General features: G+C 46.1%; 1 protein-coding gene across 2 annotated transcripts in view; it reads left to right on the top strand.

Moving 5' to 3' along the window:
- Scfd2 (sec1 family domain containing 2) overlaps positions 1–27,816 on the top strand; it is a 314,061-nt gene that overhangs the window by 261,832 nt on the left and 24,413 nt on the right. For both annotated transcript variants that reach the window (XM_076938659.1, XM_034509376.2), the window contains exon 6: positions 19,830–19,975. In XM_076938659.1, the coding sequence (XP_076794774.1) occupies positions 19,830–19,975 (146 nt within the window). The remainder of the gene's footprint in view (positions 1–19,829; positions 19,976–27,816) is intronic.

Below are 27,816 nucleotides of genomic sequence, written 5' to 3'. Positions count from 1 at the left end.
AGTGATGGACTACGATGTCGAAGTGTAAGCCAAATCAAACCTTTCTTCCCCATGTTGTCTTTGGTGTCTCATCATAGCAGTAGTAACCCTAACTAGAACACTGAGTAACTCCCAAACTGTGCATCTCAAAGTCTCAACCATCATGAACGGTGGCTTCTCTGAAGCTGCACCACAGACTCCTTCCCGCTAACCTTCTCCACCCTCTACAGTCCAGCAGTCCTCAGGACCGTTTGCAGCTGAGAGGTATGATGGGGACTAAGGGGCTACTAAGACCCTCCCCTTTTCCATCTACTAGAGCATGTCAACAATTCCTGGTTACCAGAGTGTTAGTCTGCTTATTAGTTGCCATGGCTACTGTGTTGCTTTAATCTCTACTCCAAGGTGGCATCATATTATGCCCAGAGGCAAAAAACATGTCTGAGGCTTTTGTTTCAAACCAAGCAGTTTTTAAATAGGAGCTGTTTAGGTGCAGTGTGTTGCTACAGGCTCCGTCTTGTCACTAGTGCTGACAGTGGGGACAGCCAGCCTCCTGCAGCAGCCACACAGACTGACTCACTGAACTACTCTCACATCTTTTAATTATTTTTGTACTATTTTAGAAAATGTCTTTAGTCCATTTAGATAATGCCAAATTCCCTTCTGCTCCCCCCCACACACTTTTCTCTTGCATTATGGCTTTATAAAATGGGTCATCTCCTTAGCTGTCTATAAAGCTTGGCGAGATAGACAAGTCCCACTTAGTGAAGGGTATTCTCATATCAAAATGCTCAGAATAGCTAGCACAGTTCCAAGAATGACCCCTATCCACTTGTCTTGAGTCATGGTCATTAGAGTGGAATTCTGTCTCCTAGGCCCTCGGTCTCCCGCTCCTCTGTTCTAGCCTGAGGTGTCGCTCTAATGTCACCTAAAGGCAACTTTCTGTTCACTAAGGAAGAATGCTACCTTGTTCGTGGTTACAACTTAAAGAAGCTGCATCCACTACATAGTGGAGACACACTATGTTTGAATTCAGCTAGCAGGAAACTTTTCTGAAACTGTACTGAGAAGGGTACATTAGCCAACTTTCCTTTGCTCTAACAAAATACTTGATGCTGGGTAATAATAAAACTGAGTTTTATTTCACTCACAGTTCTGGAAATTCGAGGATGTGTGCCCTGCTTCTTCTTAGATCTGATGAGAGCTTCTTACAGACATTGCATCTGTCTTGGGCATACAGCAGCAGTTACAAAGCAAGACAGGAATCCATGCATATCCTCCTCTTTTAAAACAACTTGCTTGCAATAACTAGCTTACTCCACACATTGGCATTTATCCCTTCTGAAGGCAATGCTTTAGTGTCCTAATTAAGGCCCCACCTCTTAAAGGCTCCACCACCTACCAACATTGGCACCCTGGGAACGAAGCCTCTAACATAGGACTCTTTGGCGCATGGATGCCATATCCAGCTCATAGCGAGGAGAGTGAGGCTGCTTCTCCCTCTTACTGGCAGCTCCAGGATCTGGTAGTACCCCTCATGTGCTTGGAGAGAGGAACTGAGCACCAAAGCTACAGTTGTCACCCAGCGCCTGGGGAGCTAAAGGAAAGAGATGTCACAGGGAATGTGACATATGAGCTGGTCTAGCAAGGAAAAAGCATTTCCAAGAATAGGGACTGAGAGCCTGGTCTTGACCACTCCTTTCAAGAAAGCATGCTCACGCCTATGCCTGCAGAGAACTGTACACTGTTCCTACAACTGCAGTGCCTTCTGTCCCTGTCTTTCTCAGCCTCTGAGTCTGCTTCTTATTCTTATAGGAAACCCCTCTTCCAGTGCCACAGCTGGCCACTTCCTGGCTAAGCCCTCCACTCAGGGACTCCGAGCATCCCTTCTGAAATCTGAACTCACAGTAGCGCTTCCTGTTTCATGCCGTTTCAACTACATGCGTCTTTTTAGCTGCAGTTAGGAACTCTAGGCCACAAGAGCCCTTGCTGGTCATCTTCAGATCAGCTTGAAGTTTTACCCTTTCCACAGTGAGATCATCAAAGTGCTGGCAGACAGGGCCCGGGTCTTTAGTTAGGGCTAGGTTTCTCTGCCAAGATCCCATGAACCCAGATATAGGGGTCTTGTAGCCCCTGACCTGAGACACTGCCACTCTACCTATTTCTGGAGGTCTGGGGCTATACACATGCACCACATAGAAGCATCTTCCTTTAGGTCTTTTGTTTAATTAAACCTCCTGTCTCCACCTTCCCAGCACTGGGGTTACAGGTGTACACCACCCACCCAGCTTTTTACCTGGGTGCTGAGCATACAGAACTCAGGTCCTCACGCTGTTTGGCCAGCTAGCTACCTCTCCAGCCCCAGAGCCACCCATTTCTTAACCCGTGAATAGGTGGAATCTGTCCCTGAAGCTTAGGACTCAGGATTATGTGGCTGAGTGTAAGGAGAGTGAGCAGGAGCCATCCTGGAGCCCTCTGCCTGGCTGACCAACCACATCAGTACTGAGCAGCCTTTTGGTTCCCTTCCCCATGTGCTAATTAATGTCACTGCCACTTACTCTGCCCAGTGAGTCCTCATCAGGGAAAAGCAGTGGAGGGTGGCTTTTCTGGCCTCTTGGGCTAGAATATGTACTGCCTGCTTGAGTTTGAATTCCTGGGCCAGCTGGGCTGGGGGTTGCTATTACAGGAGGGTGGAGTGGCCTCCTTTTTGGCTCCTGGGGGTATCTTTAATGCCACCCACCAATGGCAGCATGCCTCAATATCTGTGTGTGCCAGGGTGAGACATATGGCGTATTTTTACCAAATGTGTGCAGATCTGGACAGGAAGGGAAGCTCGTCACTGGCACTTCCTTATTTGGCCATTGTACCTTGCTGCCTTCCCAGCTTACTCCTCTGTGCTCATTTTTCTTTCTTCCTTGGTGGCTTTGAGTGGACTCCTGGGTCCTGCCCCATCCCTATTCTAGCTGGAGAGTCTTCCCATGTAGTACTATAATGGATACTTTGGGAGACTGGATCCTCCATCAACTGCCAGCCCATTGCTAGAACTCTGGGCCCTGCCCCAGTCCCCGACACTCATGTACATGCTATAAACACCTAGTAAATGCCACATGTCTGCATGCCCATCCTTCCTGGTTCTTCTGTCCTGGGACCCCCATTTGGCCTACAGAGTTATCTAGCGCTACGTGCCTGTTACACGCAGTGCTGTCTCACCACAGGTGCAGAAGCTGCTCTCATTGTTACCTTTACAACTCAAGTCTCCTGCACTCTGACCTCAGTTTCCATGGCTGTAAAATGGAGACGGTACCTATTTCTCAGGTTACGAAGATTAGGTATGAATAAGGTCATACCTAAGCTACAGTGATGGCCAGTTAGTATCTGCTGGTTTTTTTTTTTTTTTTTTTTTTTTTTTCTCTCTAGTTAACTGTATAGACTCATTTTTTTAGCCTAGAAGTTGGAGGGCCAGCATTCTGATCAGTTAGGTAAAGTGAATTACAAACAGTCCTAGAAACTCGGGACAGCCATCTGCTTATATTCACAGAAATTTCTAGACACAAATCCTCAAATGCCCAATTAATTATCTTGTATAAAATGATGCACTGTTTGCATGCAGCCTACACATGGCTAGCTGCCTGTACATCTTAAGCCTTCTCCAGATTACTTTTTAAACCCAGGCTAATGTAAATGCTATGCAGACAGTTGTTACTCTCAACTTCTAGGGAGTAAGAAAAGCCTGCACATTATACATGTTCAGTGTGGATGGATTGTTTTCCAGCACGTCTTCTCTCCACAGTTGGTTGGATGCATGGATACAGAACCATCAGGTGATCACAGTTCACAACAATGATGATTGACATCATCTCTGTTCTGGGTCCCCCTCTGGGAAGCACGAAATCTGGCATGTGCCAGAAAAAGAAACTAGGGATAGTGTCAACCACCAGTGGCTGCCCAGTGGTGCTGAAGATGCAGAGGCCTAGAAGGGGGATTCTGTTTCTTACAGTGAACTCTCACTTCTTAAAGTCACTGCTGTCACTTGGACATAGAGGTAGTCAAGTGGAAGAGTCGGGCTGTATCTCCATAGTCCTTCCTGTACTATAAGTATGCTAAGTCCTGAGGATAAGCTGCCTGCTCCTGCTGCAATCCAGTCTTAGCTGTGCCTGGCAGCAGGCAACAGAGACCTGTGCTGGTTAGTGTCTCACAGATTAGCCCCCTATCAGTGTGGGCTTGCAGGCAATAAAAAGTATGTAAGTTTCCAAACAGCCCATCATTTAGGCTCAACACAGCTTAGACAGATCTTCTTCCTCCTGCTACTGTGTACACTGGAACCATTTTCCATGTTTATGCTGTACTTGTTACCATCACCCTTCATGTGCTTACTGACTGCCGATGAAAATCTACCATTTGAGAGTTTGGGCTCTGGGTCTAGCCATCTACCTTAAAATAACAGGAGTTACTGAGCTTCTCTGAGTCTCATTTGTGTGGAGAGGGTTGGCAGCTGACCTGCCTGTCACAGTTTTGAGGGGTAAATGAACGGATGCTTTGGGGAAATGAGAGTCGTGCCTGTTGTACAGTGAGCGCTCTGTGCAGCCTGCTTAGGCACCAGGGCTACAGAGGGAGTTCCAAGCAGGCAGCAGCGTTTGGCTGGTTTGGTTTCTCTCAGAGCCATGGCTCAAGGCAAGGGCTGGGTAAATATTTGCATGGGATAGGAAGTTTAAAAGGCAACTTAATTCTAAATTCTTCTCCCAAAGTAATAAGAACTCTTCCTTCCCAGAAAGTTGACCAATCTTGAATCCTCAAGGTCAGCAGGGACAGCCAGTTATGTCAGTGGTGGAGGGTTTTCATGGCCTCTTCTCTTGCTGGTACTTTCTGGAGCCTGGCTTCTGCTCTGCCTTTGGTTGGTGACTCTGGCATGGCAAAATCAAGCCTCAGTAGACTGGTGACAATACAGCCATGGTAATGTGCCAACCTCCTCCTATGGCTTGGCATGATCGGGGTTTTATTTGATGTGGCTTTTGCCTCCCTGTATCTCACTGTGTTCCTACCATCAGGAATGGACCAGAGGGCTCAGAGATGCTAGCAATGTGTGAAAATCAGAGCTGGTCAGCAACCTGTTTGGGTAAACGGCTGCTTTCCAGCCCACAGGGCCATCCACTCACCAGCGCAGGCAGCTTTGGGCTGTACAGTTACCTTCCCTCTCAGAGCTGTGCTCTGACTTTACTCTCCCTTCTCTAGAAACTTTCTGTACCAGGCCCCCAGCTAGCAAAGCTGGCTGCCTCTGTCCCTCTTAGCCAGCTACTTAAGCCCCAGGGATCACCTTACCTTTGCACTTGCTGCCTGTCTGTCTAGAAGCTTTCCTTATGGCTGTCTGCAGCATGTGCCTACTCACTTGAGCAAAGATATTTCTGAAACTCTTCTTCCTCCAAGAGACCCTTTGAAGCCTCACCTTCTCTCTTCTACCTCTACCTCCTCTAGGTGCAAACTTCCTGGGACATATTTTGACTGACTTGTTTGCTTATATAGCTGTTTTTCCTCCCTGGTGGTAGAGTCCACCGAATGCAGGAACTATGCCTCCAGTGACTGGAACACTTTGTACTCCATAAATGTGTGCTGAAGAGAAGGGGTCAGCTTACAGCTAACAAACATGTCAGGCTTTCAGGGAATGAATCCACCAGCACTGCAGGAAAGAAAGTGAACAGGGATCCATGGTGGTGTGGAAGCAGACGTAGCAGGCGTGCCTGTGCACTGCACAAGGGGAAAGGCGCTGCTCGGAAGGTGGCTGTAGCCTGAGGTTGAGGGCCAGCCTGACACTGACATCACACAGTGGCATTCTTCAAAGCTGGCACAGGAGCTTTGGGCAGGTGGGCAGGCCTCTGGCTAGTAGAATACAGGACAGGAGTGCAGGCAGAGAGAAGCAAGTCTTAACTGAGCACTGAGGCTCAGTTAACTTCCCAGGGTGGTCAGACCGCTGGCTCACCCAGATATTCAGAGGTGGAACAGCATGTCCTGTCAGCTGACTCTTCCCTCTGACACATTCTCTGCTACTGCCCTCACTAGAGCTACAGTCCACACCGAGTGAACTTTCCATTGTGACTTCTGCCAGGAAGAGAGGGTAGGGCTGAGTAACTGGTTTGTGGCATCCAGGAGTGTTCATTTGGAGAGGGTCAACTGAGTACCCAGGAAGAAACCATACCTGTCCAAGATCATCTCCTCCCCACCAGACAAACAGAAAACAACTTTGGGCGGACGCAGGAGGAGTTAGAAAGGGGTGGTAGAGAGGCATGAAAGTCGTGCAATAACGCGTGAAATTCTCAAGTGGGTTTCAAAGGAATAAGAATAACATGATGCTTTTCAAAATTGGAATATCAGGGTTTAGGGTTTTTTTTTTTAATAAAAACTTATAAAAACTCTGCTCTGATGGTTGACTGTCATAACTGGTGACTATGGGCAGAGTTTTAAAGTAGAAGTCTCCCATAATTTCAGACAAAACAACCCTGGATAGGTAATTGTATGTTTTATACAACTACACACTGAACACCTGCGTGTACACATCACAGACACTATGATAGGATGTTCAAAGGCATTAAAACAGGCCTTAGTCCTCCCAGCCATCCCCTGTGCTGCTGTGGCACACAGTCGCCACTAGCCACAGGTGGCCAATCATGCTCGTTAAGAATAAATTCAACTTAAAATTGAGATTCCTCCACCACAGTGGTAGAATTGTAGGAGCTCAGTCAGCATCCTTAGCTGGTGGCTATTGTTAGGCAACAGATCCAGATTTTCCATGCCTGCAGAAAGTCCTATTGGACAGTGATGTTCTAGAACAGTGGTTCTCAGCCATCCTAACGCTGTGACCCTTTAATACAGTTCCTCATGTTAGTGGTGACCTCCCAACCATAAAACCATTTCATTGCTACCTCATAACTCTAAATTTGCTATTGTTATGAATTGTAATGTAAATATCTAACATGCAGGGTATCTGATACGTGACCCTTAAAGGGCTTGCAACCCACAGGTTGAGAACCTCTTTTCTGTAGTGACTGCTGACAGTTGGTACCATGTTACCCTGTACTTATTTATACACATGCACACCTCTACATGGTAGACAGAGGCTGTTTCGTGTATCTACTGTGTAGCCTGTTCAGGAACCTACTCTTGTCACTTACTCCAGCACAGACATCTTTTTGTTTTAAATCAGTAACAGACAAACATATTCATCCTGTCTCCCAGTAATGGGCATTTGGCTGATGCTGAAGTTTGACCATCATGTGACTGTCCTTGCCTCTTAAATCCAGCCCTCTAGCCCTTTCTTACTGGTGATGTCCAGTGAGGTGGTAGCCAGCATGCCAAGCACGGTCAGCACTCAGCGCTCTCATCAGCTCATGGGGCCTTCACAGATGTCCAAAAGTCTAGTCATTCAGCCTCCAAAGCATCCTGCCTCCATCAGCCCCTTTACCACCCACAGGAGGCTCTGGGGGATGTAGAGCACCAAAGCCCAGCCATTCACTCAAAGGAGAGTTGCCTCAGTTTTGTTTGTGCCATGTCCCCCAGTAAACACACACAGGCACATGCACACACACACACACACACACACACACACACACCACATAGCCTGTTTTGTATCCAGACTCATGATAGTTTTATTGACCACCTCCTGGGTACCTGGCTTTCAGAAGGCACCATGTCTGTTATATGAGTGTACAATGGAACCCTTGTAGCCTAGGAGGGGGGCAGGGGACACATGGCTGTCGTTAGGCCTGGTCCCCAGCTCTGGACATAGTGCTTCCTTGGGAAGGAGGCAGAGAGTCTGCAAAAATGAAGGCAGTTGTGCACTGGTGTGTGAAGAGAATTCAAGTGTTATCAACCTGGCCCATCAGGGCTGATTGCTTTTCTCCTTAATGGAGGTCCAAAAGGAATTCTAATCATTTTGGTGTCTTTGTTTCTAAACTAACTCAGCCTCTCCTCCTTGCCCCTATAGCTCTTCTCAGCCTGCAGGACACAGAGTTCACTCTGATTCCCTGGTTTGGATCCCCATCCTGTAAAGGGAAGAACTCTGAGCTCCCTGCCCTTCACTCAGTCACCCTCCATGACAGCAGAGAGTAATTCTGAAGACAGCTGCTGGCTTTAAAATGACCCTGCTCAGAAGCCACTGAAAACCTAGATACCCTGAGCCTTTGTGATTATTTACTTCTGCTGACAGTGTTTAAGACACATTCTAGGCATTGCTATTTGTCTTGAGTTGTCTACTAGATGGGAAAGGAAGTGATAAACAGAGTGTAGGAGCCTAAGTTCAGTGTGGGCTTGGACCAGGGAAGGGGCATCAGGAAGGCTGCATCCATCCTCCCAGTGCAATAGGTCCTCCTCTGGCAGCCCAGCTCCCGCCTACCCCTTCTACTTCCCAGCTCCCCCTGGAGAAAGACCTGAATGTGCTTGGAACCTGGACTTTCAGACTTTGGGGGCAGACACTTGCATTCTTCTGCTGTCCACACTCATGGCGCCCTGCATCACAAAGGGTTGGGGAGCAGGGCACTGCTTTCACCCTTCTCTTTCTTGCCCCAGGCCCATTAGCAGCCTTTCTGGCCCACATCCCATCTCTGAATCAGGCATGACCAACCCACACATGAATCCACACTACCTCCAGAATAAGTACAGAAAAGCAATAGATAAAGGGCCTCATTTAGTAGAAGCTTAAATTTCAAGCATAGCAATGCTGGCTCAGGTCAATGGAGATTTACAACAGCAGGTGCAGGGGACCTTCGAGGAGGGGCAGAGAGTGATTTGTGTGCATGTTGGGGGAGGGCAGAGGCCCAGGCACATTTGATCTGTCTGCTACTGGAAGAAAAATAAACTCCATTTGCACTTCTGTTCTTTAAAGAAACAAAAGGGTTGAAAGAAACTTTAAGCCAACCACCTTCCCGTCTATTCTTCTGATTCTCTCAAATAGATTAGAAAAGGATCCCAGGTTATTACCCACCTCTCCTTACCCCAAAATATGGTATGGGAGACACTAACACCCCCACCAACCCCACAGTGCACTCCCTGCTCACAAAATCTTCTAATAGTCAGCTCGGTGACTCTGAGCTCACGAAACATAATGGAAAAGAAAGTTTCAAAGCAATCTTCTGAGTGACTGAGAACAAGAGGCCGAAGGGCCAGACAGCCTGTTGAAAGGCTTTTAAATATTGTTCTGAACATCTGATTTATCCTTTTCTATAAATGAACAGTTAGCTGTAGCACGGGGTTATGTAACTATTGGGCACGTGTTACTCTAAGGCGAGAAAGTACTCACTGAAACCTGGAAAAGAGCATTATCCCGAGAGTACCACATGGCTAGAAAGGACACTATGTACGAGCCCCACTCTCTTCCCTCCCCACACTATTTCATTGCCATTTCTAAAATAAATACAACCTTATCTCCTGGGGAAAAAATTCAGAGCACTGTTGAAACCAGCAAACAGCTTGGGCCGAGCTGAGGTTCCGAATGGAGGAGAAGCTACTGTCTGGGTGGTCTTCCAAAGCCCTTTATGGCTGCAAGCCCAGGAGACCTTCCAGGTTGTCTTCCTGATGAGTGGATCCCTGCATTACTTTGTTACGTCAGACCCTGCAAGCCCCCCACCACACAGTGCCCCCATGCATGGCCTGTGATGGAGAATGGGGAGGACAAGATCTGAAGGGAAACATGGTTCAGGACCCATAAGAGAAAGTAGTCAGTAGAGCACCCCATTCCATGGAGACCATGTGGGATCCAATTATCCCAAGTCAAGGAGGGAAATATCTGAGGAAGGAATTTCTGGGCCTCTCTTTCTCTCCCTTTGACTCGCTGGCCTGGAACACTGGTTCTGAAATTCTGCACTGAGAATGTTTTCTTTATAAAATCCAACAATGGCAGGCTCTTTTCAACTCATGGAAAAGCATGTAAGCAAGTCCCATCCACAAGTCTACATCCATCCTGCATTATCTTCACTGTTCATTTTTTATATTTATCCTACCTCAACCCATCCCACCCCACCCCTGGAAACCCCAAGAAGTAAGCAAGCTGTAATGAGAAGCTACCAGTTAAGCTTCAGTCATGCCCGTGTTATAGTGAATCCTTTGTATAGCAGTTCCTTATGTGGTGCAGAAAGTAAAACCAACAGAACTGTCACACTCATGGAGAAGGTCTGGCCTCACCCAGTTCCCTGAACCTAACAGATGCAGAGACCCTCCCAAAGTCATCTCTGAAAGACAGAAAGCCACATGATGCTATTCAGAGCTACCAGAAATGTTCATTCAGGTTGAAAGGGAACATATAAAGAGTGCAAACCACAAGTTTGTAATTCAATAGAATTAGCTCAGTGACATAAAAACAAGCCAGCACTTAGGATCTCACAGTGAGATCTGCCAGTTTGAATCCTTGGCTGTGTGGGAGCCTGTGTGCCAGCTGCCTATGGGGATGTCAAAGTTGGTGAACATGAGTTCTGGGGTAAGTAGATGTGCAGGCATTTTCCCTCTTATAGAAAGGTTTGTGAGTGGGAAAGGGACCAGGTCAATATAAATATGGAAGAGATCTGGCTTTGCCATGGTACTAGCATGACAGGTGACACATGTGACCTGAAGCTTGATGCTCACCTCCTTAAAGACACAGACTCAAACACTGCTCCTTCACTCACTGTGAATGGAGAAGTCCAGATCCCTTTGCAGTGCCTTAAGATGATTTAACAGACTGTGTTGTTATGTTCATGATGTTGTATCACGTGGTCTGAGGGTCTCAGTGCTTCCCTTATGCAGCCACAGAGCATCTTGATAACTCACTTGGTACAGTCATGGCTTCTTAGAGTCACTTTGGAGAGGTTTCTCAGAGGTATCTTGGAGGCCAGGTTTAGAAGTAGCTGGGGGTACTTCACTGTATTTATGATAGTCTGGAATTCTGCTGTAGCCTAGATATTTCCTGATGTATTATGGCTATCAGGGTTGGGGGATGTCAATCCCCTTTCCTACATCAGACAGGATGGGCCACTCTGGCAATTTGACTTTGTGCTCTGCCAGCCAAGTTGTCTTTAAATGGCTCATTTGCTAAAGCACTTGCTGTGTGAACATGGTGACCTGATATTTGAAGCTTTAGCATGTATATGAACGTGTCATGTGCTGTAACTCCAGGGTTAGATGGTGAGAGTAGGCTGATCCGGGGGCTCACCATCCACATCTACCACGTGTAGCTAATACAAGGTCAGTAAGAGATCCTATCTTAAAAAACTAAAGGAGCATGATAGCAGATACCCAGTATCAGGTCCCTCTGTACACACATGGGAGAACACCACACACACACACACACACACACACACACAAATTTTTTGAATCTGTAAATTCTGCAGAATATTGCTGCTGGCTGTCTTTCTCTTCCATACAGTAAAAGCCTCAGAACTGGGGAGAGAATTCTGGGCAGCCATGTGCAATTATTCCTTATTCTCATGCGAATATACAAGTCTTCCCTTGTCTACCAGCATCCCAGACCTGCTTAATAATAACAGAGTTCAGCTGTCATTTCTTTCTTTAATCAGCTTATTTTTAGCTGAATTTGCTGGAGGCTTAGAAAGTAGTCAAACTTGTTTTTGTTATACTTTCAAAGATGATAGTTGGTACATGTAAATGTTTTATGCGATAGATAGATAGATAGATAGATAGATAGATAGATAGATAGAATGATATGTGTGTATATATGTGTATATATCTATTCATTCTAGAAAGCATAATTAAATAATACTTACTCACAGCCCCCATCCTCCTATTCTGTTCTTTGCTCACTACCAACCTTGCTACCCTCTCCTCCCCATCCCCAGAGGTAGCCAGTTCTCTGAGATCTATGCTTACCATTCTCTTTTCTTTTTAAGAGGCTTTTGTCAGATATATGTGTATGCTTCAGAGACATGCAGTTTAGTTTTTTGTGTTGCACAGACAAACAAAATTCCTCAGCCAGTTGAACTTGTTCTTCTGCGGTAGGTTTTGGGGGGTTGCCCCACCTCCCCTGGTAGCCTGCAATTGCTCAGAAGCCGCCAAGAGCTCTTTGTTTGAAATTTCCTGCAGAGAGAGTTTATCATCAGCCCACGAAAATCAGTGCTGTTGCTTTACAGTGTGTTTGGTCTGATTCTAAACTTTCCCTCTAATATCTCTGTTTTCCACATTCATCTACTCAGGAGGTGTCATCCATGAGCTGGCACCATGCTGGACCAGCAGAGAAGCAAAGAGAACACAGTACCCCTACTCCCACGGGAGCTTGTCTCCAACCTCCTGCCTCCTGCCCTCCACTGTTAATCGAGTGTCAATAATGGGCCAAGTGATTCAGGGCAATGGCAGGGTTTAGTGAACGAGGGGCTTTAGTGTACACCAGAGCCAGAGGGGAAGGTTGTGGAAGACTAGAAAGGCAGCCTTTTGGGATGTCTAACTATACTCTGAGTCCCTGGTGACCTCAACATTGGTATTTCTGGCTTGAACTGTTTCTGGCAACCTCATTTGCTCATACAAACGCATTGTGTCATTACCGTAACACTTAGGCAGGGGCCCCTACTGCACATATCATTCCAGGACTTAGCAATGAAAGAGGAAAGTGGCCTCGTAAGGCCTGCAGCCTGACAGCCCAGATTACAGTTTTATATGTGAGAGGAACTTAAAAGCCATCCTAGGTCATTAAACATGAGATTGATTACACAGATAGAACACCTGGGTAGCATAACTGCAGGGCCTCAGAAATATATATGTATTTTTCATGATAATACATGTGTACATGACTTTATCTATATATACATGTATTTCACACATTCTTGACCAGCCTCCACATGACTCCATCTCCAGAATGACTGACATTCTTTAATCCCTGAATAAAATGTAAAGGAAGCCAAGACTCCAGCCATCCCGTTTCTAAAGCTGCTTCCGTTGTCTGCACAGGACTGCTGTTGATGGAGCTGCGTGCTTCTGGAAAGTCATACTGTGTGTGTCCTCAAGCCCGCTTCTGCCCATTGGGCGTGTTACTAAACTGCAAGGTTTAATTAAATGTTTTCACATACTGATAAAATATAAATTTTTTAAAAAGCTGTCTTCAGTGACAAACCTAATTGAATGCTTCCAAAAGCTTCTAAAGATGAGTCACTTTTAAACAGTGCTTTTGAAGTTTGAACAAGGCAATTGCAAAAGGTTTGGGGGAGGGGGTAAGACATTAAAATCCAGAAGAATTCCACCTTCTAACTGTGCTACAGGTTTCTTTAGCTTATGGTCCACTTTAAGTGGACTACATGGTAGTCAGACATAATACTTCGTGAGAAAGACCTCTGTGCCGCAGACAGTATCTAAAGCAAGGACATTGAAAGATTAGCAAATATGCCAACTAGAGTTTAATTTAAAACAAGATTATAATTGTGTATATGTGGGCAGGTAGACATATAGATATAAATATCTGCATATATGTGTTTGGTCGCATGGATGTGTACATGCACACATATACATTTGTATTTAGGTGAATATATGTGGATATGTATTCATACATGTTTGTATTTGGGTGCATGAATGTGGATATGTGTGTGATTACTGATACGTGTGTGAGAGAAATTGATTCACATGGTTCCCACTTTGAGTAATCTCCCATCCTCATGGCCATTCGCAGGGTCCTTGGATACAGGGTTCGTGCTGTCTTATCCCCGCCTGCTTTCTGGGATCTCCCTCCTGGGGCTTGTTTCCACAGTTTAGACTTCTAGAAGATTTCACTTTCCATGCTTATTTGATTTTCATTTTGTTAACTTTGTTTTTATTTACCAAGAATTATAGTGAGAGCCCCAAGGAAAGAGTCCACTTTAAAAAGCAATCATTTCAAAGGAGAGAAAAGGGAGTGTCAGCCTGCTGGATGGATGAGGGAGGTCATGACCTCTCAGTGCTCTGACCTCTTTGGCCCTGTCAAACCTGAGATGACCTTTTTCTGACTGCCTCCCAGAGGCAGCCCCTGCTGTTTAGAGCCTGCTGAGCTTCAGTGGCTGGGATGCAAAGAAGAAAGTGGGCTGGGTGTTCAAAACTCCAGGACAGTACAAGGATGAGGAGAACCACTTAGACCTGAAAGTAACTGCCTTTCATATACTGAATGTATATTTTTGACTCACGTATTTCCCAAATAGATTTCAAGGGTCTGATGAAATTGTAGGTCTCTAAGGAGAATAGTATCAGTAAATAGGGAGCAGTTTCAGATCCACTTCTGCCCATGCCTCTTCTCTCCAGCATGGCCAACTGCACAAGTCCCTATGCCTTATGTTTGATCAGCGTAAGTAGGTGTGCACACAGGTGCGCAAGTGTATGTTGAAGACTTTACATAAGGACCACTTCAGCACCAGCCAAGATTGGCCCAACCTCCAATCCGAGGTGCTTCAACTTCTTGAATACCTGAAGAATAAGGGCAAACATGAGAAAGCCAGTAGCTTGTGAAAAGGTATTTCAAGAACCAGGGAGCTCGAAGCATGATCCCTGGGAAAACTAGAGAAAATTAGCTACACCATACAAGGAGTGGTGCAGGATTTCAGCCATCCCAGGAGAATTCTAAGCCGTCCAAGCCTCCCTCCATTTGAACAGTGTTATGGCTGGAATAGGCCATCTTTGCAGGGTTTGCGGCTATGGAAACCACTGTTCTCCCCTTGCAGAAGGGAAGAGGCTTGAGTAAATGAGAAGGGTGGGAGGAGAGCTGCGGGAGGGGCACCAACACAGGAGCTTTGTGTAGCTACTCCAAGGAGTAACGAGACCCTGCCCAAGGGACTGCAGACCTCCGCAGAAAGACATTGCGGAGACGTGAGTCATCCCCCATCTTAGAAGAACTCACTGGTACCCTAGGGGTTTGGGAGCCTCCCTTATCAAGAGGTGGGCTTCTGAAGTGTACAGACCATGCTCAGCTACAGGTTGGCATCAGCCTATTTTATTATCTACTTAACTAAGGGGTTTAAATGAGAATTGCCTGGAATTGTATACACTGTTATCAAGTGAGCTGGCTTGATGGATCAGACTATCCAGGGAGTGTTAGAAGTAACTGAATATGGCACCTGACAAAGCACAGATTCCAAGAAGGCTGTGCAGCAGGCCTGGGAAAGACTCACACCTTGTGTGGCCAAAAAGCAAGGACCTGGGTCTAGCCACAAATCATCCAGTATCTACTCCTGGGACAGGCCCAGGTCTTCCCAATAAGAACGGCACTTACACTCCATTGTGGAAGAATTTCTGTAGTCTAAGGATGAGCCACTTGCATTCTTAATGTCTCACTCAGTCACGTGGTCTTAACATGAATGGAAGCATGCAGTGTCTGGTAAGCTGCCTTTGGAGCAGCACGGCACGAGCTTGGCTTCTATCCTTGTCACTGGCTGCTGGGGTGACCTGTGTTACTTTTCAGTGGCTTACTTGCTCCATCCTCAAAGTAAGAATGGTAATAAAGTCCACCTAGCTCCCACATTGGCTTTCGGTAGAGATTAGCCATGCTCATGTGCGTGAAGTGCTTGCTGTGGTCACCAACGAGAGTGAGCCTCAGTGAGCACAGAGATTGCTCTGAGCCTAGGGAGTGATGATGGTGATGATGATGATGATAATAATATGAAATAAGATAAAAGGCTTTTTCTGATTGATTGATTGTTTGTTTTACCTTATTTGGAAAGATGTGTGCAACTTTTACTACATGTCTTGGATAAATAACTGTAAGACTTATTGGAAATGAAGGAGAAGACAGATTGGCAGTGACTCACTCCCCTTTGACTGTCTGCAGAGCACATGTATCCCTGGATCCAGGAAAGCTGGAAAGGGCCAGCAGTTTAGCAAACGTTACCCTGGGTGAGTTTGAACAGTAGACATAACTGACTTTGTCAGTTGTTGGACTTTGTCTCCTCTGGCCCAGCACTCTCTGCTGTTCAGTTGAGTTCATTCAGGCTAGCAGTAACCCATACACACTTGTTTCTGTTAAACAGCCTGCTCTGTAGTTGACCTCAGCCCATGAGATTTCACAGCCTTTTTTTTTTCTCACCTTTGGTGTATAATTTACAAGTTCCTCAAATAGTCTAGACTTTATAGTAAATAATATTTATACTAGATGGCTTCATACTCACCTCCACCTAATGGAGAAATGGCTTTCTCTGTATTCTTTCCCCAAATTGAAATGGGCAATGTTGGAAACTAAATGACTTCTTTGCTTCTAGAGAACATGAGTATTAGTCTGCTAGCTAGTCTTTTAGAAGAATTAAAATACATTTTATCCCTGAGAAATGGTGGCACATGCCTTTAATCCCAGCATTCAGGAGGCAGAGGCAAGTATGTCTCTGAGTTTAAGGCTAGCCTGGTCTACAGAAAGAGTTCCAGGACAGCCAGGGCTGCATTAATGATGTTTTTCCTTATCTTTATGCCATCATTTCTTGATAAGGTAATAAATAATTTAAAATGATAGATTAGATGATAATAGATAGATAGATAGATAGATAGATAGATAGATGAAGAGATAGGTAATTCCTGACATGATTTTACATAAAGAACCTTCATTAATGATTGAAAACCCATATCCTTGGCCTTCCTTCCTTTGTTGAGACACACAAGCTGTGTTATCTTGGTTAGAGCTGCAGTGCCAGTAGCAGGCAGGGTGTGAGGCTATCCCACTCTGGCTCTCTGTATCCCAGTGGCAGGCAGGGTGTGAGGTTATCCCACTCTGACTCTCTGCATCCCAGTGGTAGGCAGGGTGTGGAGCTATCCTACTCTGGCTCTCTGCATCCCAGTGTTTCCTAGCTTTGAACCTTTTCAGGATTCTGGGAGAAGTTATATGCGTGTGTCTCAGAAAACTACACATTTTCCCCTTTCCACAATGTTTGGGATAGAATTCTTCGAAAAAGTTTGTGTGGAGTCCTGGTTTCTCTCCATCAACTTCCTACTACCCCTCACCCCTACCCCAACCACATTGGAGTCCTTCATGCACACAAAGTCTAGTGAAGCAGAGGCTTTCTCACACTGGTCTTTACCTCTACACCTGTTAGGTGTAGATTGTCCCCAAAGGTCCCTGTGCTGTGAGATCAATCCCTAGGGTGCTGATATGACAGAATGGTAGAACCATAAAGAGGTGAGACCCACTGGGAGGTGAGCAGGTCACCAAAACCCCCCAGAAGGAAACAGTTGTGGTTTTGCAAGTTTCTAAAAGAGTGAGTTGTGTAAAGAATAAGACTGACCCTCCTTACCCTTGCTCCTCGCCTGGACCTGTGATCTCCCCCTCACACATTGCCTCATCACGGTGCCACACTGTGGCAGCCAAGGGAGGCTGCTCACCAGAGGCTAAATGGATCTTGGGTTTGAGCCTCTAAGAGCATAATGGAAACTCCTTGTCTTTATAAGACAGCCTGCCCTTAGTATTTTATTGTAACTAAACTGATGTGACTTTATATATCAGTTACTTTACTGCTGCTGTGATAAAATACCATGGCCAAAAGCAACTTAGGGAGGAAGAGGTTTGTTCGGCTTATGGTTACAAAGGGTTGGAATCTATAATGGCAGGGAGAACAGGTCTCCCTGTCTGGAATGGGAAGCTAGCTGATCACATTTTCATCAAGATCGCTCCCCCTCCCAGTGACATACTTTCTCCAGAAAGGCTCTCAATATCCTGAAAGTTCCAAATCTCCCCCAAGCAGTGCCACGAATGGAGGAGGGCCAGTTGTTCAAATACCTGAGCCTATGGAGGACATTTCTCATTCAAACCACCATGGCACAGTTCAGTGTTTTATGTTTTGTTTTGTTTTAATGGCAACACATCAGATATTTGTGGAAACCAGGAAACATTTATTAGGTAATTTTGTTCACCCCTAAGAGTTATTATGTACAGTGTCACACACTAATCAAGAGAATGGGTTCAGCCATTCCCATACCACCTTTCTCTGAGGATGCAGCTGGGGTCCTTTGAATAGGTTTGTGTATGCTAGATACATCCCTGTCTAGTCTAAAATTGTTTGACTCTACCTCTTCCTTCCAAATATGATTGTTGATTATCAACAATGTTGATTATCAACATTGACAAATATCTCCTTATTTCACAGGCATTAGGATAGCTATGGTTAAGAAAGTAGATATTAGTAAATGTTGACAAAGATGTGGAGGAACTGAAACCCTCAGGGGGTTGATGGGGATGTAAAGTCCTTAGGGAATTATGGATCTATTGTTCTTCAGAGAAATGAAAGTGCATGTCCACAGGAAAACATGTCCTTGCAAAACTACTGACATTATCATGATAACTAAGACAGAAAGAACCCAGATGCCTATCAACTGAGAAACTGCCTTTGGTAATCTGGGTACCTGAGCAGACACATGAATTATAGTGTATCCATTCTGTCAAATGCACTATAGCTATGCAGTAAACAGAAATGAAATGGCCACAGCCTGAATGAATCCTGAGAACAAGGCAAATACAGGAAGCCAGCTGCAAAGGGCCACGTCTTCTGTGGTGTATTTAGATGAAATGTCCAGTCAGTGAATCCATACAGACAGCAGACTGGTAGTTGCCAGGGGAAGAACTGAAAGCACCTGTAAACTGATTTGGGGTTCCTGTTGGGATGATAAAGATGTTCAAAACTTAACTGTAGGATTTTGGTTGGAGTCTGAATATACAGAAAGCTCTTTTATGGTGGACACTTTAAATGGAAAATTATATGGTGTGTGGATTACATGTCGATAAAGTTGCTATGGGTCAGGCTGTCTGTGTCTGATCACCGACTGCTCTGGCAGAGGAAGGAAGATGATGTTAATGAACAGGTTCCTGTGTGGCAGCTGGTGCTCAGGCCTCCTGAGCCCTGTAGAATGGCAGTGAAGGCCATCACTTAGAATTATCCTATGAGGTAAGAGAAAGCAGGGTTTGTGAATATATAGTGCCCAACACTTCTAGCCTGCCCAGTGGAAGGCCCAGCAAGCTGCTACAGCCAGAGAAAGTTCAGACAGGAAGAGATAGTGACAGAGACAGACAGAAGGGTAGGTGTCCCAGGTGGACAGCAGAGCACACGAGCACACGGGCACTACCACCCCTGCAGGTGAGGCCTGCATGACTGCATAGACATGGTGAGACCATGGCAGTGCCTACTCACAGGAGTACCTAAACCTGCCTGTCAGTGTGCTCATGCTCTACAGAGAGAGATTGTACCTGGGACCTCAGAGGGGTCACATGAGAGGTAAAGAGTTGACATTCGAGGTGTATCTAAGAATTGAGGATGAATGTTCTCAGTATGTCTGTATTTTATGACCCTCTGTCTAATCCTCAATTATTTCTCTTCTGAATGGAAGAGAAGAAAAGCAGTCAATCAGTGATTGACACTATTATTATTATTATTATTATTATTATTATTATTATTATTATTATCAGCTTAAGCTGCTTCCCTTTTAATGGTCCTGGCACCTTGTTTAGCACAGTGAACCACTTCGAACCTGCCCATCCCAGCTGGTGTGGCTCTGTCATCTCCCTTCCTCTGGCCATCAGACCTTCTGGAAACTGTCAGTGTAGTGCAGACAACGGCTCCATCCTAGCACACACAACCATGCTCCTTTGTGTCCCTCTTGGTTTCCCAGGGCTGTATCTGAGGGTCAAAGCCTGCAGGGAGCCTGTTTCCCCATGAAGCCTCTACAGGCTAGTGACTGGGGCCAGGGGCTGTGGTGCCAGGCAATTCTGAGTCCCATTTCTGTCAGAAGCATTCACACTCGTCATGTCCCATTGCTCAGGGGTGATGTGAACAGCCCAGTTAGTGAACAGCCAGGGGAAACAGAGTTAAAGGAATTCCAGACTGTTAAATTGAGCTCACGCAGTAAAGAGGAAAACTTACTTTAAGGATTTGCTCACTTATGAAAATATCTCTGGACTGTTTCAGGCTGTGACTCTGCAATTAACCTGACATTGCCCAAATCCCAAAGTGCTGTGAATGATGTCTTCTTGGCTCTACGGGAGATTGCTGGAGCTAGGAATCTCATGAGACAGTTTAAGTCTGTATATGTTCCTGGAAATAATACCCATCAGGTGAGTGTATGTGACTACAGTACCTGTCTGTCTGCTGTGTTTTAGGATTGAGGCCACAGACACAAGGCAGTTTCCCCTCAGCCCCTGTAGAGTAAGGAATTCGTCTGGATGGACTCCCAAGTTCCCTCTTAATGGAGCATTTGGGCTTCACTAAGTCTGAAAGTGTCTCAGTTCATTTGAGCCTCAGACAATGTAGCTGGTGAAAAGTGGGTTGGAAATCACCCATGTTCTAGCCATGGGTCTGTCTCAGCTCTAGACTATACTGAGGGCAAGGTGCTTCCTCAGGATCCGGCTGCCATTCATTCCAAGGGAGAGACTGGCTAGACATAGTCCCAATTTTATTCCTCTAGCACTTGATCAACATGATAAGTGATGATAAAGCAAGTATTTGTCAGACTGTAGAAAGGAAGTTTGTGACAAGGGAAACAACTGTTAGTAAAATTCCCCTGCAGTTTTCTAAGGACAGTGTGAGAACCTACAGAGAATGCTTTGACTGACCTTGAGTAGAAAGATATGACAACCCAAAATTAAAGGAGGGGGTTCTGTGATACCGAGTGGGAGACCATGCAGGAATTCCCAAGGGAAGTATAAGGGACAAGACACCTGGTGCTGTGGGACCTGGGAGTTTCTCGTAGTCAGTGTAGAGTCAGAACTAAGGAGCCTGGTGGCAAACACGAGTGGAACAAGTATTTCTGATGGGAAGATCACTGAGCATGGCTGTGGGACTCTTCTCTCCCTTCCCATGATGCCTCTAGTAAAATCTGCTCATCTCCTGAGGCTTCTTGGTGAGTTTGTTATGCCATGGTAGGAAGCTGGGGCAGAGTAAGGAACTCATCCCAAGGTGATGACTGTCAGTGTGTGTAGATACGCTAATGTCCCATGATAACCCAGCAGGACCCTGGCTGCTTCCTCCTGTGTGCTCTTACTGTACACCTGAGGAGCACACCTGCCCTTAGTCTCCCCTTCACTTCCCACAGCAAGAAGGCCAGAGAAACAGCAGCCTGAGTCCCAAATGGAAGTTATCTGCCATGCCCAGCCATGGGCAGGTAGCGTCTTTGCAGCCCACACAAATGCCGCTATAGACCTTGATTCTCAGAGAAGTTCTGGAACTATTGCTCATTGGTGCTGATAATCATCTAAAATCACCCATGAAGATATCAAGACCAGAGAGTTTGGCACTCGATGTTAAAGTGGTGTTTCTCATCCTTTATTTTTTAAATCTGAGACCAGCACCACCACAGAATATAGTCAATCTGATCACCAAATGTATAAGCTTATCATTTCAAAAAAAAAAAAATCAGCATTTCTAAGTATGTGTTGTAGACTAGTCACAGAGCCATGCTGGGGCTGGTGATGTGTGACATTTAAACCAGAGACTGTCAAAGGGCAAATGGCTGCACTAGTTGGCAGAGAAAATAAACCACAAAATTAATGAGGTCTTTTCCACTTTATGACCATCACAGGGCACTGATCTGGCCAGCTTCACATAAACACATGTTAGCTGTAAATCATAGGCATGATAAGGACACTGATGAGCTACCCGGGCCCTGTCTCCCCACTGCAGTGCTGTCATCCCTCCAGGCCTCAGGCCTGTCCTACAGTCCTGACTTTCGGGAAGTGAAGTTTTCCATGTTGCACATGCTTCCTTTCATAGTAAGGCACATCAGCACACTCAGCAGAATGCCCCAGTGCTGGTGACCGACAAATGGGGAGGGAAGGGACGTGGAGTGCACACTGAAGATGAAGTTAGGAATAGTGTAAATGTAGGGAAACGCTCCACAGCAGCAGAAAGAGAAGGGAGTGAAGCAGAGGCAGGCTTGCTGTGCACAGCTGCTTTTGAATCAGTCTCGGGCTCCGCTCGATGGGGAGTGCCAGCTTTGGGGGAGACAAAACATGGTGATCTCGAGGAAGCTGTTCTGATTTCCTAAAGGATATAGCAGAATTTAAAATAAAAAGCACATAGAAGTTTGTGTTTAAAATTTTGGGGAAAATGTAATAAACAGATGTGTGGGAGGTAGGGAGGGACTGGAGGACAAGAAAGGGCACTGTGTCCTACTGTGGGACACTCGACAAGTCACTTCACTTCTCTGAGGTTCTGTTTGCTGGGAGCACACATCCACAGGACTGTGGATCACTTCGCTGGTTTTGGGTTTTCCAAGCTATTGTTAATTTAAAGAATTTTAAAGTTACAACTGTGAGTCCGGTGAGGGCAAGGGATTCTGATGTGGTTTGTCTGCTGTGAACACTTGGGCTTCACAGGCACAAGTTGTCTGCTGTCACACCCTTGGGGTCCACAGGCACGGGCTGTGCATAGGAGGTACCCATTAAGCATGTGTGGCTTCTTCAGGTCAGAGACTGTATCTGAACACAGAGAGAGCATAAGTGAGAGAGTATGGGGATAGACCAGAGACTGAGGCACGCCGTACTGGCTCTGAAGCTAGGACTTGGCAGGGCTTATGGTTTGGACATTCATGTCCCCAGATGTGCTGTAGACTCATCCTCTGCTGATGGTACCACTGAGAGAACTTTAGGAGGAGAGGCCTCACTGAAGGAAGTAGTTCAATGTACCCACCCCATTCCCACTTTCTGGACACCAGAAACTCAGTGTCTCTTCCACCACACATACCTGTCATAATGATCCACTTCACCACAAGCTGGAGACTAGCCACAGCCCTCAGAAGCCATGTCCCAAACTGAAGCTTTCCCCTGTAGGCTGGCTTCCCTCAAGAGGTCTGCACAGCAGCAGGAAACTGTAGCACACTAGGCAGAGTCTGCCTGTCACTTCTAACAATTTGGTATTTGGTCCCGTAGCTTCAAGAAAAATGTGTGCTTTCCACCAGTGTTGCAGGAAATATTTAAAAAGTGGGATCATCTCATCCTATCCCCAGCTACTCTCTGCTCTGGCGGTCTCGCCACCTCTAGGCTAGCCCCAGCAGCGACTGATTGCGGTTCTCTCACCATGGGTTCTGCTCACATTTCCATCCATCTACCCCTGTGGTCAGTGGTCCCAAATCCCAGTAACCCGGTAAAATCAACACTCTAGAGGCTTGGAATTTATAAGTCAGTGCCACTTTTAAAATATTTCTTGCAACACACCAGGAACGTGTTATCACAACACTGAATCTAGTTGAGATGTCTCAACATACCTTCCACAGGACAAACACTGGTCTTGCCTGGGTTCCTGTTTCCATCTGCCCTGCACTGTTCTCCTGTCTCTCTGCACTGGGTCTAGAGGTCTTGCAACACCAGGCTCTTCCCTCGTGCCTTCTCCCCTGGTCAGACACATACATGCTAACTCTGTAAGTCACTCATTTCCCGGCTGGCATTGGAGGCACGTCTTACTTCATCTTTGTGTGCTTTCCTTAGCTCAGCAGTGGCTCATGTGTGAAGTGCAGGCTCACTCCACTCATCTGAAGGTGAACATGATTTGTTAAAGAAGTGATCAAAGCTCTGGAAGAAGCAGAGGAGTGAGATCTGGACTGGACATCCAGGAGTCCCGAGGAGCCAGGACTGATCTAGTCAGGACAGTATGGAGGATGGGGATAAGGAGGCTGTTGCTAAGGGACAGGGAGGCTCCTGACTGGAAGAGCATAGCATGTGACCGGAAGCAGCCTCTCCTGCTCACGGTATTCCTTGCGCTTGCCCATTCTGGGTGGACAGACAGGCAGCTTGGTAGATGTTAGAACCTGGGACCACAACCCAGCCATGCCTCTTACTATGTGTGGTTGGGCAAGTCACTTTACCTCTTTGTGGCCAGTTCCTCCTCTAATAGAGAATTAATACCAGTCCAATTCTTGTGATAGCCGCAGACTTACTGTGTGGGGACTTGTAACAACATGGGGGGGGGGGAGGGAGAAGAAAAGAGCCACCAGAAAAGCGATATCTTGAGGTCAAAACATTACTCTGAGCTGAAGCGTGGTTTTCCTCTTGTTACCAAATAAGACTAAGACCTTTTTCATGGGCTCCTAAAAGTAACATGGGCCTATGGCACTCTCCATCTGGTGCCTAAAGAGTACACTGGCTCTATATCATAGACTCTAATATCAGCTTGCTGTGAACATGGCCATGACTCTTCAGGAAATTCAATGCTAACATTTGCTTGTGTCATAAGTTGGGGTTTAGGGGTTGTCCCTGTAGACCAGAAGCTGCCCAGGTGCCTGGGCCCGGGTCTTCGTACCCTCCCATTTCTTATTGTATCTTTCCCAGGCTCCTCCCCCTCCCCCCATGGCACCATGTCTGATGTGCTGCATGCCTCAGCTGCAGCATCAGAACATTAGCAGTCTCAGGGGCAAGGAGCTCACAGGCCTTTCCAGTCAAGTGTCATCTGCCTCCAAAATGATGACAGTTGTTGCTGCATAAGTCTCTAAGACAGAGGCCATGGAGCCAATGAAGCCTAGATGTGAGCTTTCTTCTATGCCCCTGGTGGCTGAACAAGAGTGTCTAGAACCTCTGTGCCCAAGGGGGCTCAATTCATCTCATGCCTGGGGAAACAAGGCTCTCTGAGCAGTCTCTGGGCCCCATATCCTTTGTCAGCACTCCCTACGCGGGTCAACAGCTCCATATTCTAAGTCAACCTCTGTTCTCCCTCCTAATTGTATTAATAACTACTTACCCCCAGACCTGCTAACTACCTTTTGGGGAGGAAAAAATAGCACAGGGAAGAACTAAACTGAGGACCAGAAAGCTTAATATTGTCCCAAAGACAATTCTGACTGTGGTGTGATTTCCAGGAAATGCTTTAGAAGCCATTTCTTCATATTGACATTTAAAAGATTTCATTCAGTGTTTTAAGGAACAGTTTGCTTCTGAATAGAAGGAAAGATGGATGGATGGATAGATTAAGAGATAAATCAAAACACTTTTTAATCTTCAAGCAAACAATTTCCTATAAGGAGATAAAAGGAGAAAAATATCCTAGTATCACAAAATAAATAAATAAATAAATAAACAAACAAACAAACGAGGCATAGGATTGACATAAAGCTACCAGCATTTCAAACTGATGTTTCCCAATGCGATGTTGCATTGAAGCAAGCTGGACACCCTCTGTGAGCCCAGTTTTCCTAGGATGTCAGTGCATGGAACCTTGAGTAGAAAGAAGCAGGACCCAGGGCTTCTGGCTCCATGCACCAGCCAGCAGAGCAAAGTCCCCCTTGATGGGATGGAGCTGACCAGCCAGGTCAGGTCTCCTTGGTAGCAGATACCTAATTAATGTCAGAAATCCCTGTGCACCTGGTCCCTTCCTCAGGAGCTCAGCTCAGGCTTGCAGACACAGCCACACCTTATCTCTACACAGAACTTATAAGAGATACACACAGGTATTTTGTTTTTCATAGTTTCTTTGAGTATGATATTTTTAGGCCCCATTTGTTCTTGAAAACATACTGCAGTGGACAGGAAGTCCCATCCGTAACCAAAAAGCTATTTGCAATCAATGCTTGCTGGGAGAGGAAAAATCCATTGGGGAAAACTGATTCAAAATTTTTTATAATCATTTTTATTACATTTATATTTATTTTTATATATTTATATTTTATTATAGATACTCATTTTTAAATTTTTTATTATCTTTAGTTTTTATTCCCCAATTGGTATAAATGCAGATATACTCAGATACCAAACATTATTCTAACTCAATGTACTTTTTTACATCTGATATTTTTTTAAATGGTGGCATCTTCATAGGACCCTAGTCATAACATGGGTGCTGTGCATTCTGGGCCTAGCATCAAGGCTAGCTCTGTGTTGCCAGCCTGCCCAGAACCAGAATGCAGTCAGTGGAGCAGCGGCCACTTCACTTCCCTGGGACCGCCCTTGTGAGCTCCATGAGGCATGGCGCCGTCCACACAGTGATCTATCTGGGAGCTGTTTGACTCGGTACTGAGGTTTCCCTTGGCTTGGAAACCTCATACCCTGTAGGGGCTGTTTTCTCAGCCATAACTCTACAGCCTCAGCAGTCCTCAAAGGGACACTCCCAATTATTATTCAAGAATTGTCAGACTTGGAGAAGCCCAAAGCTCTAGCTGTCTATCAAATATTTGTAGTTCTCCCAGTCTAGTGCACCATGCAGGGTCATTTCTGCCATTAGTAGTCTTGCCTGTCTCCTAATTTGACATTCTTTCTTTATCAGGTTGCCAGGGAAACAGAGCTGGAAAGTTAAGTAAAAGTCAAATTCCTATGCAGAGGGCACAAAGGGTTTAATAACCCTCTGCCCACATAGGCAAGTGAGGAAAGAGTGAAGTTACTGCTGCTTCATCTCAATGCTCAGTGTGTCCTTGAACCCTACTTCCTTTACCTCCTGAGAACAAGCAAGAGCACACGGTCTAGGATCCCTTGCAGGTAACCGGGCCCTGACCAACCCTGATTGGTAAGTTATTGGTGGAAGCGGTACATTCTCATGCAGGGCCGTAACATCTTTCTGCACATCCTGTCCCATCTCTTTTTGACCTGTCCTCAGGTGAGGCTGCTGTCTCCAGTACCCAGCTGCAACACCCTGGGGAGACTGAACTTACTCACTGTGAGGTCTGAGTGAGGAGATTGCCAAACACAGACCACACCCTATCCCGGGAGCTCCTAGGAGTTGGAGCATAAATGACAAAAGTGGGGACCTGCTTAATACTGAAGCAGCCTGCACAGCTGCTCTACCCTGTAACTCTGTGTGACCCTAAGAAAGATGTGGTGGCACTCCAGAGAAGCCCCACCTGTCTGTCACCTTCTGCTGTTCCTTCCCTGAGAAGTGCATGCTTTCTCACAAAGTACAAAGTTCCATGACAGCCAAAGCTGCTTACTCCAGAGACACTTTCTATAATGGCCAGCCCGTCACACACATTTCTCACCTCACACTGTTCACGCACATGCCAGGCTGCACCCTGATTTTAGCCCTGTCACCACAGACCCTCCCTTGTCACATTCCCAACATTCTTCCCTATTGATGTTTCTTACTGAGCAGCTTCCTGCCTTGGGCACTCCAGTGTTTGTGGTGGTTTGGGTAGGAGTGACAGCACAGGCTCGTAGATCTCAATGCTCCCTCCCTAAGGAGCAGTGCCACACTGCCTACTGACATTAGGAGCAGTGACACACTCCCTACTGACATTAGGAGCTGTGCCCTTGTTGGAGGAAGTGTCTCAGGAGGTGGGTTTCAGGGTTTGGAGTGCCCTCTCCAGAACCAGTGTGTCTCATCTTGTCCCTCTCCTCTCCTCCTCTCCTCTCCTCCCCTCTCCTCTCCTCCCCTCCCCTCCCCTCCCCTCCCCTCCCCTCCCCTCCCCTCCCCTCCCCTCCCCTCTCCTCCCCTTCTCCCTCCCCCTCTGTCTTCGTGCTGCTTGTAGACCCAGCTACCAAGTCGGCTTGCATGCTACCATGCTGTCTACCATAATACTGAACTAAACCTCTGAAACTGTACGCAGTCCCAATTAAACGCCTTTTTATAAGAGTTATCATGGTCATGGTGTCTCTTCACAGTAATGAGACAGCAACTAAGACAGTAGTGTCTAATCTTTTCTTACTTCAAATAATAAGTAGCTCTTTCTGAATGGATTTCCATGCATGAACATAACCAAAAATAAACTGCTAGGAATGGAATTGCCCTGTCAGATGCAGTTTGAGCTTGGGTAAGTACTACCAAATTACACTCTGCGTTGATTAAGACAGTTTCCTCTCCAACCAGCCTAAGAGTGCCAGGTACCCCATGGCAAAGTCAAATGTGTATGTTTTCAGAAAGTTTTAGTTTGTTTTCTCAGTTTGAGTCTTTAAAAATCTTGGTCAGGTGACTCACAAGGTGCCTGTAACTCCAAGAACACACATACACCCCACGCAGGCCCCTGAAGGCAGATGTACATAAATAA

The sequence above is a fragment of the Arvicanthis niloticus genome, chromosome 7 (genome assembly GCF_011762505.2).
Source record: "Arvicanthis niloticus isolate mArvNil1 chromosome 7, mArvNil1.pat.X, whole genome shotgun sequence".
In the NCBI taxonomy this organism is placed as follows: domain Eukaryota; kingdom Metazoa; phylum Chordata; class Mammalia; order Rodentia; family Muridae; genus Arvicanthis; species Arvicanthis niloticus.
This window is presented reverse-complemented; position numbering and strand designations above follow the sequence as displayed.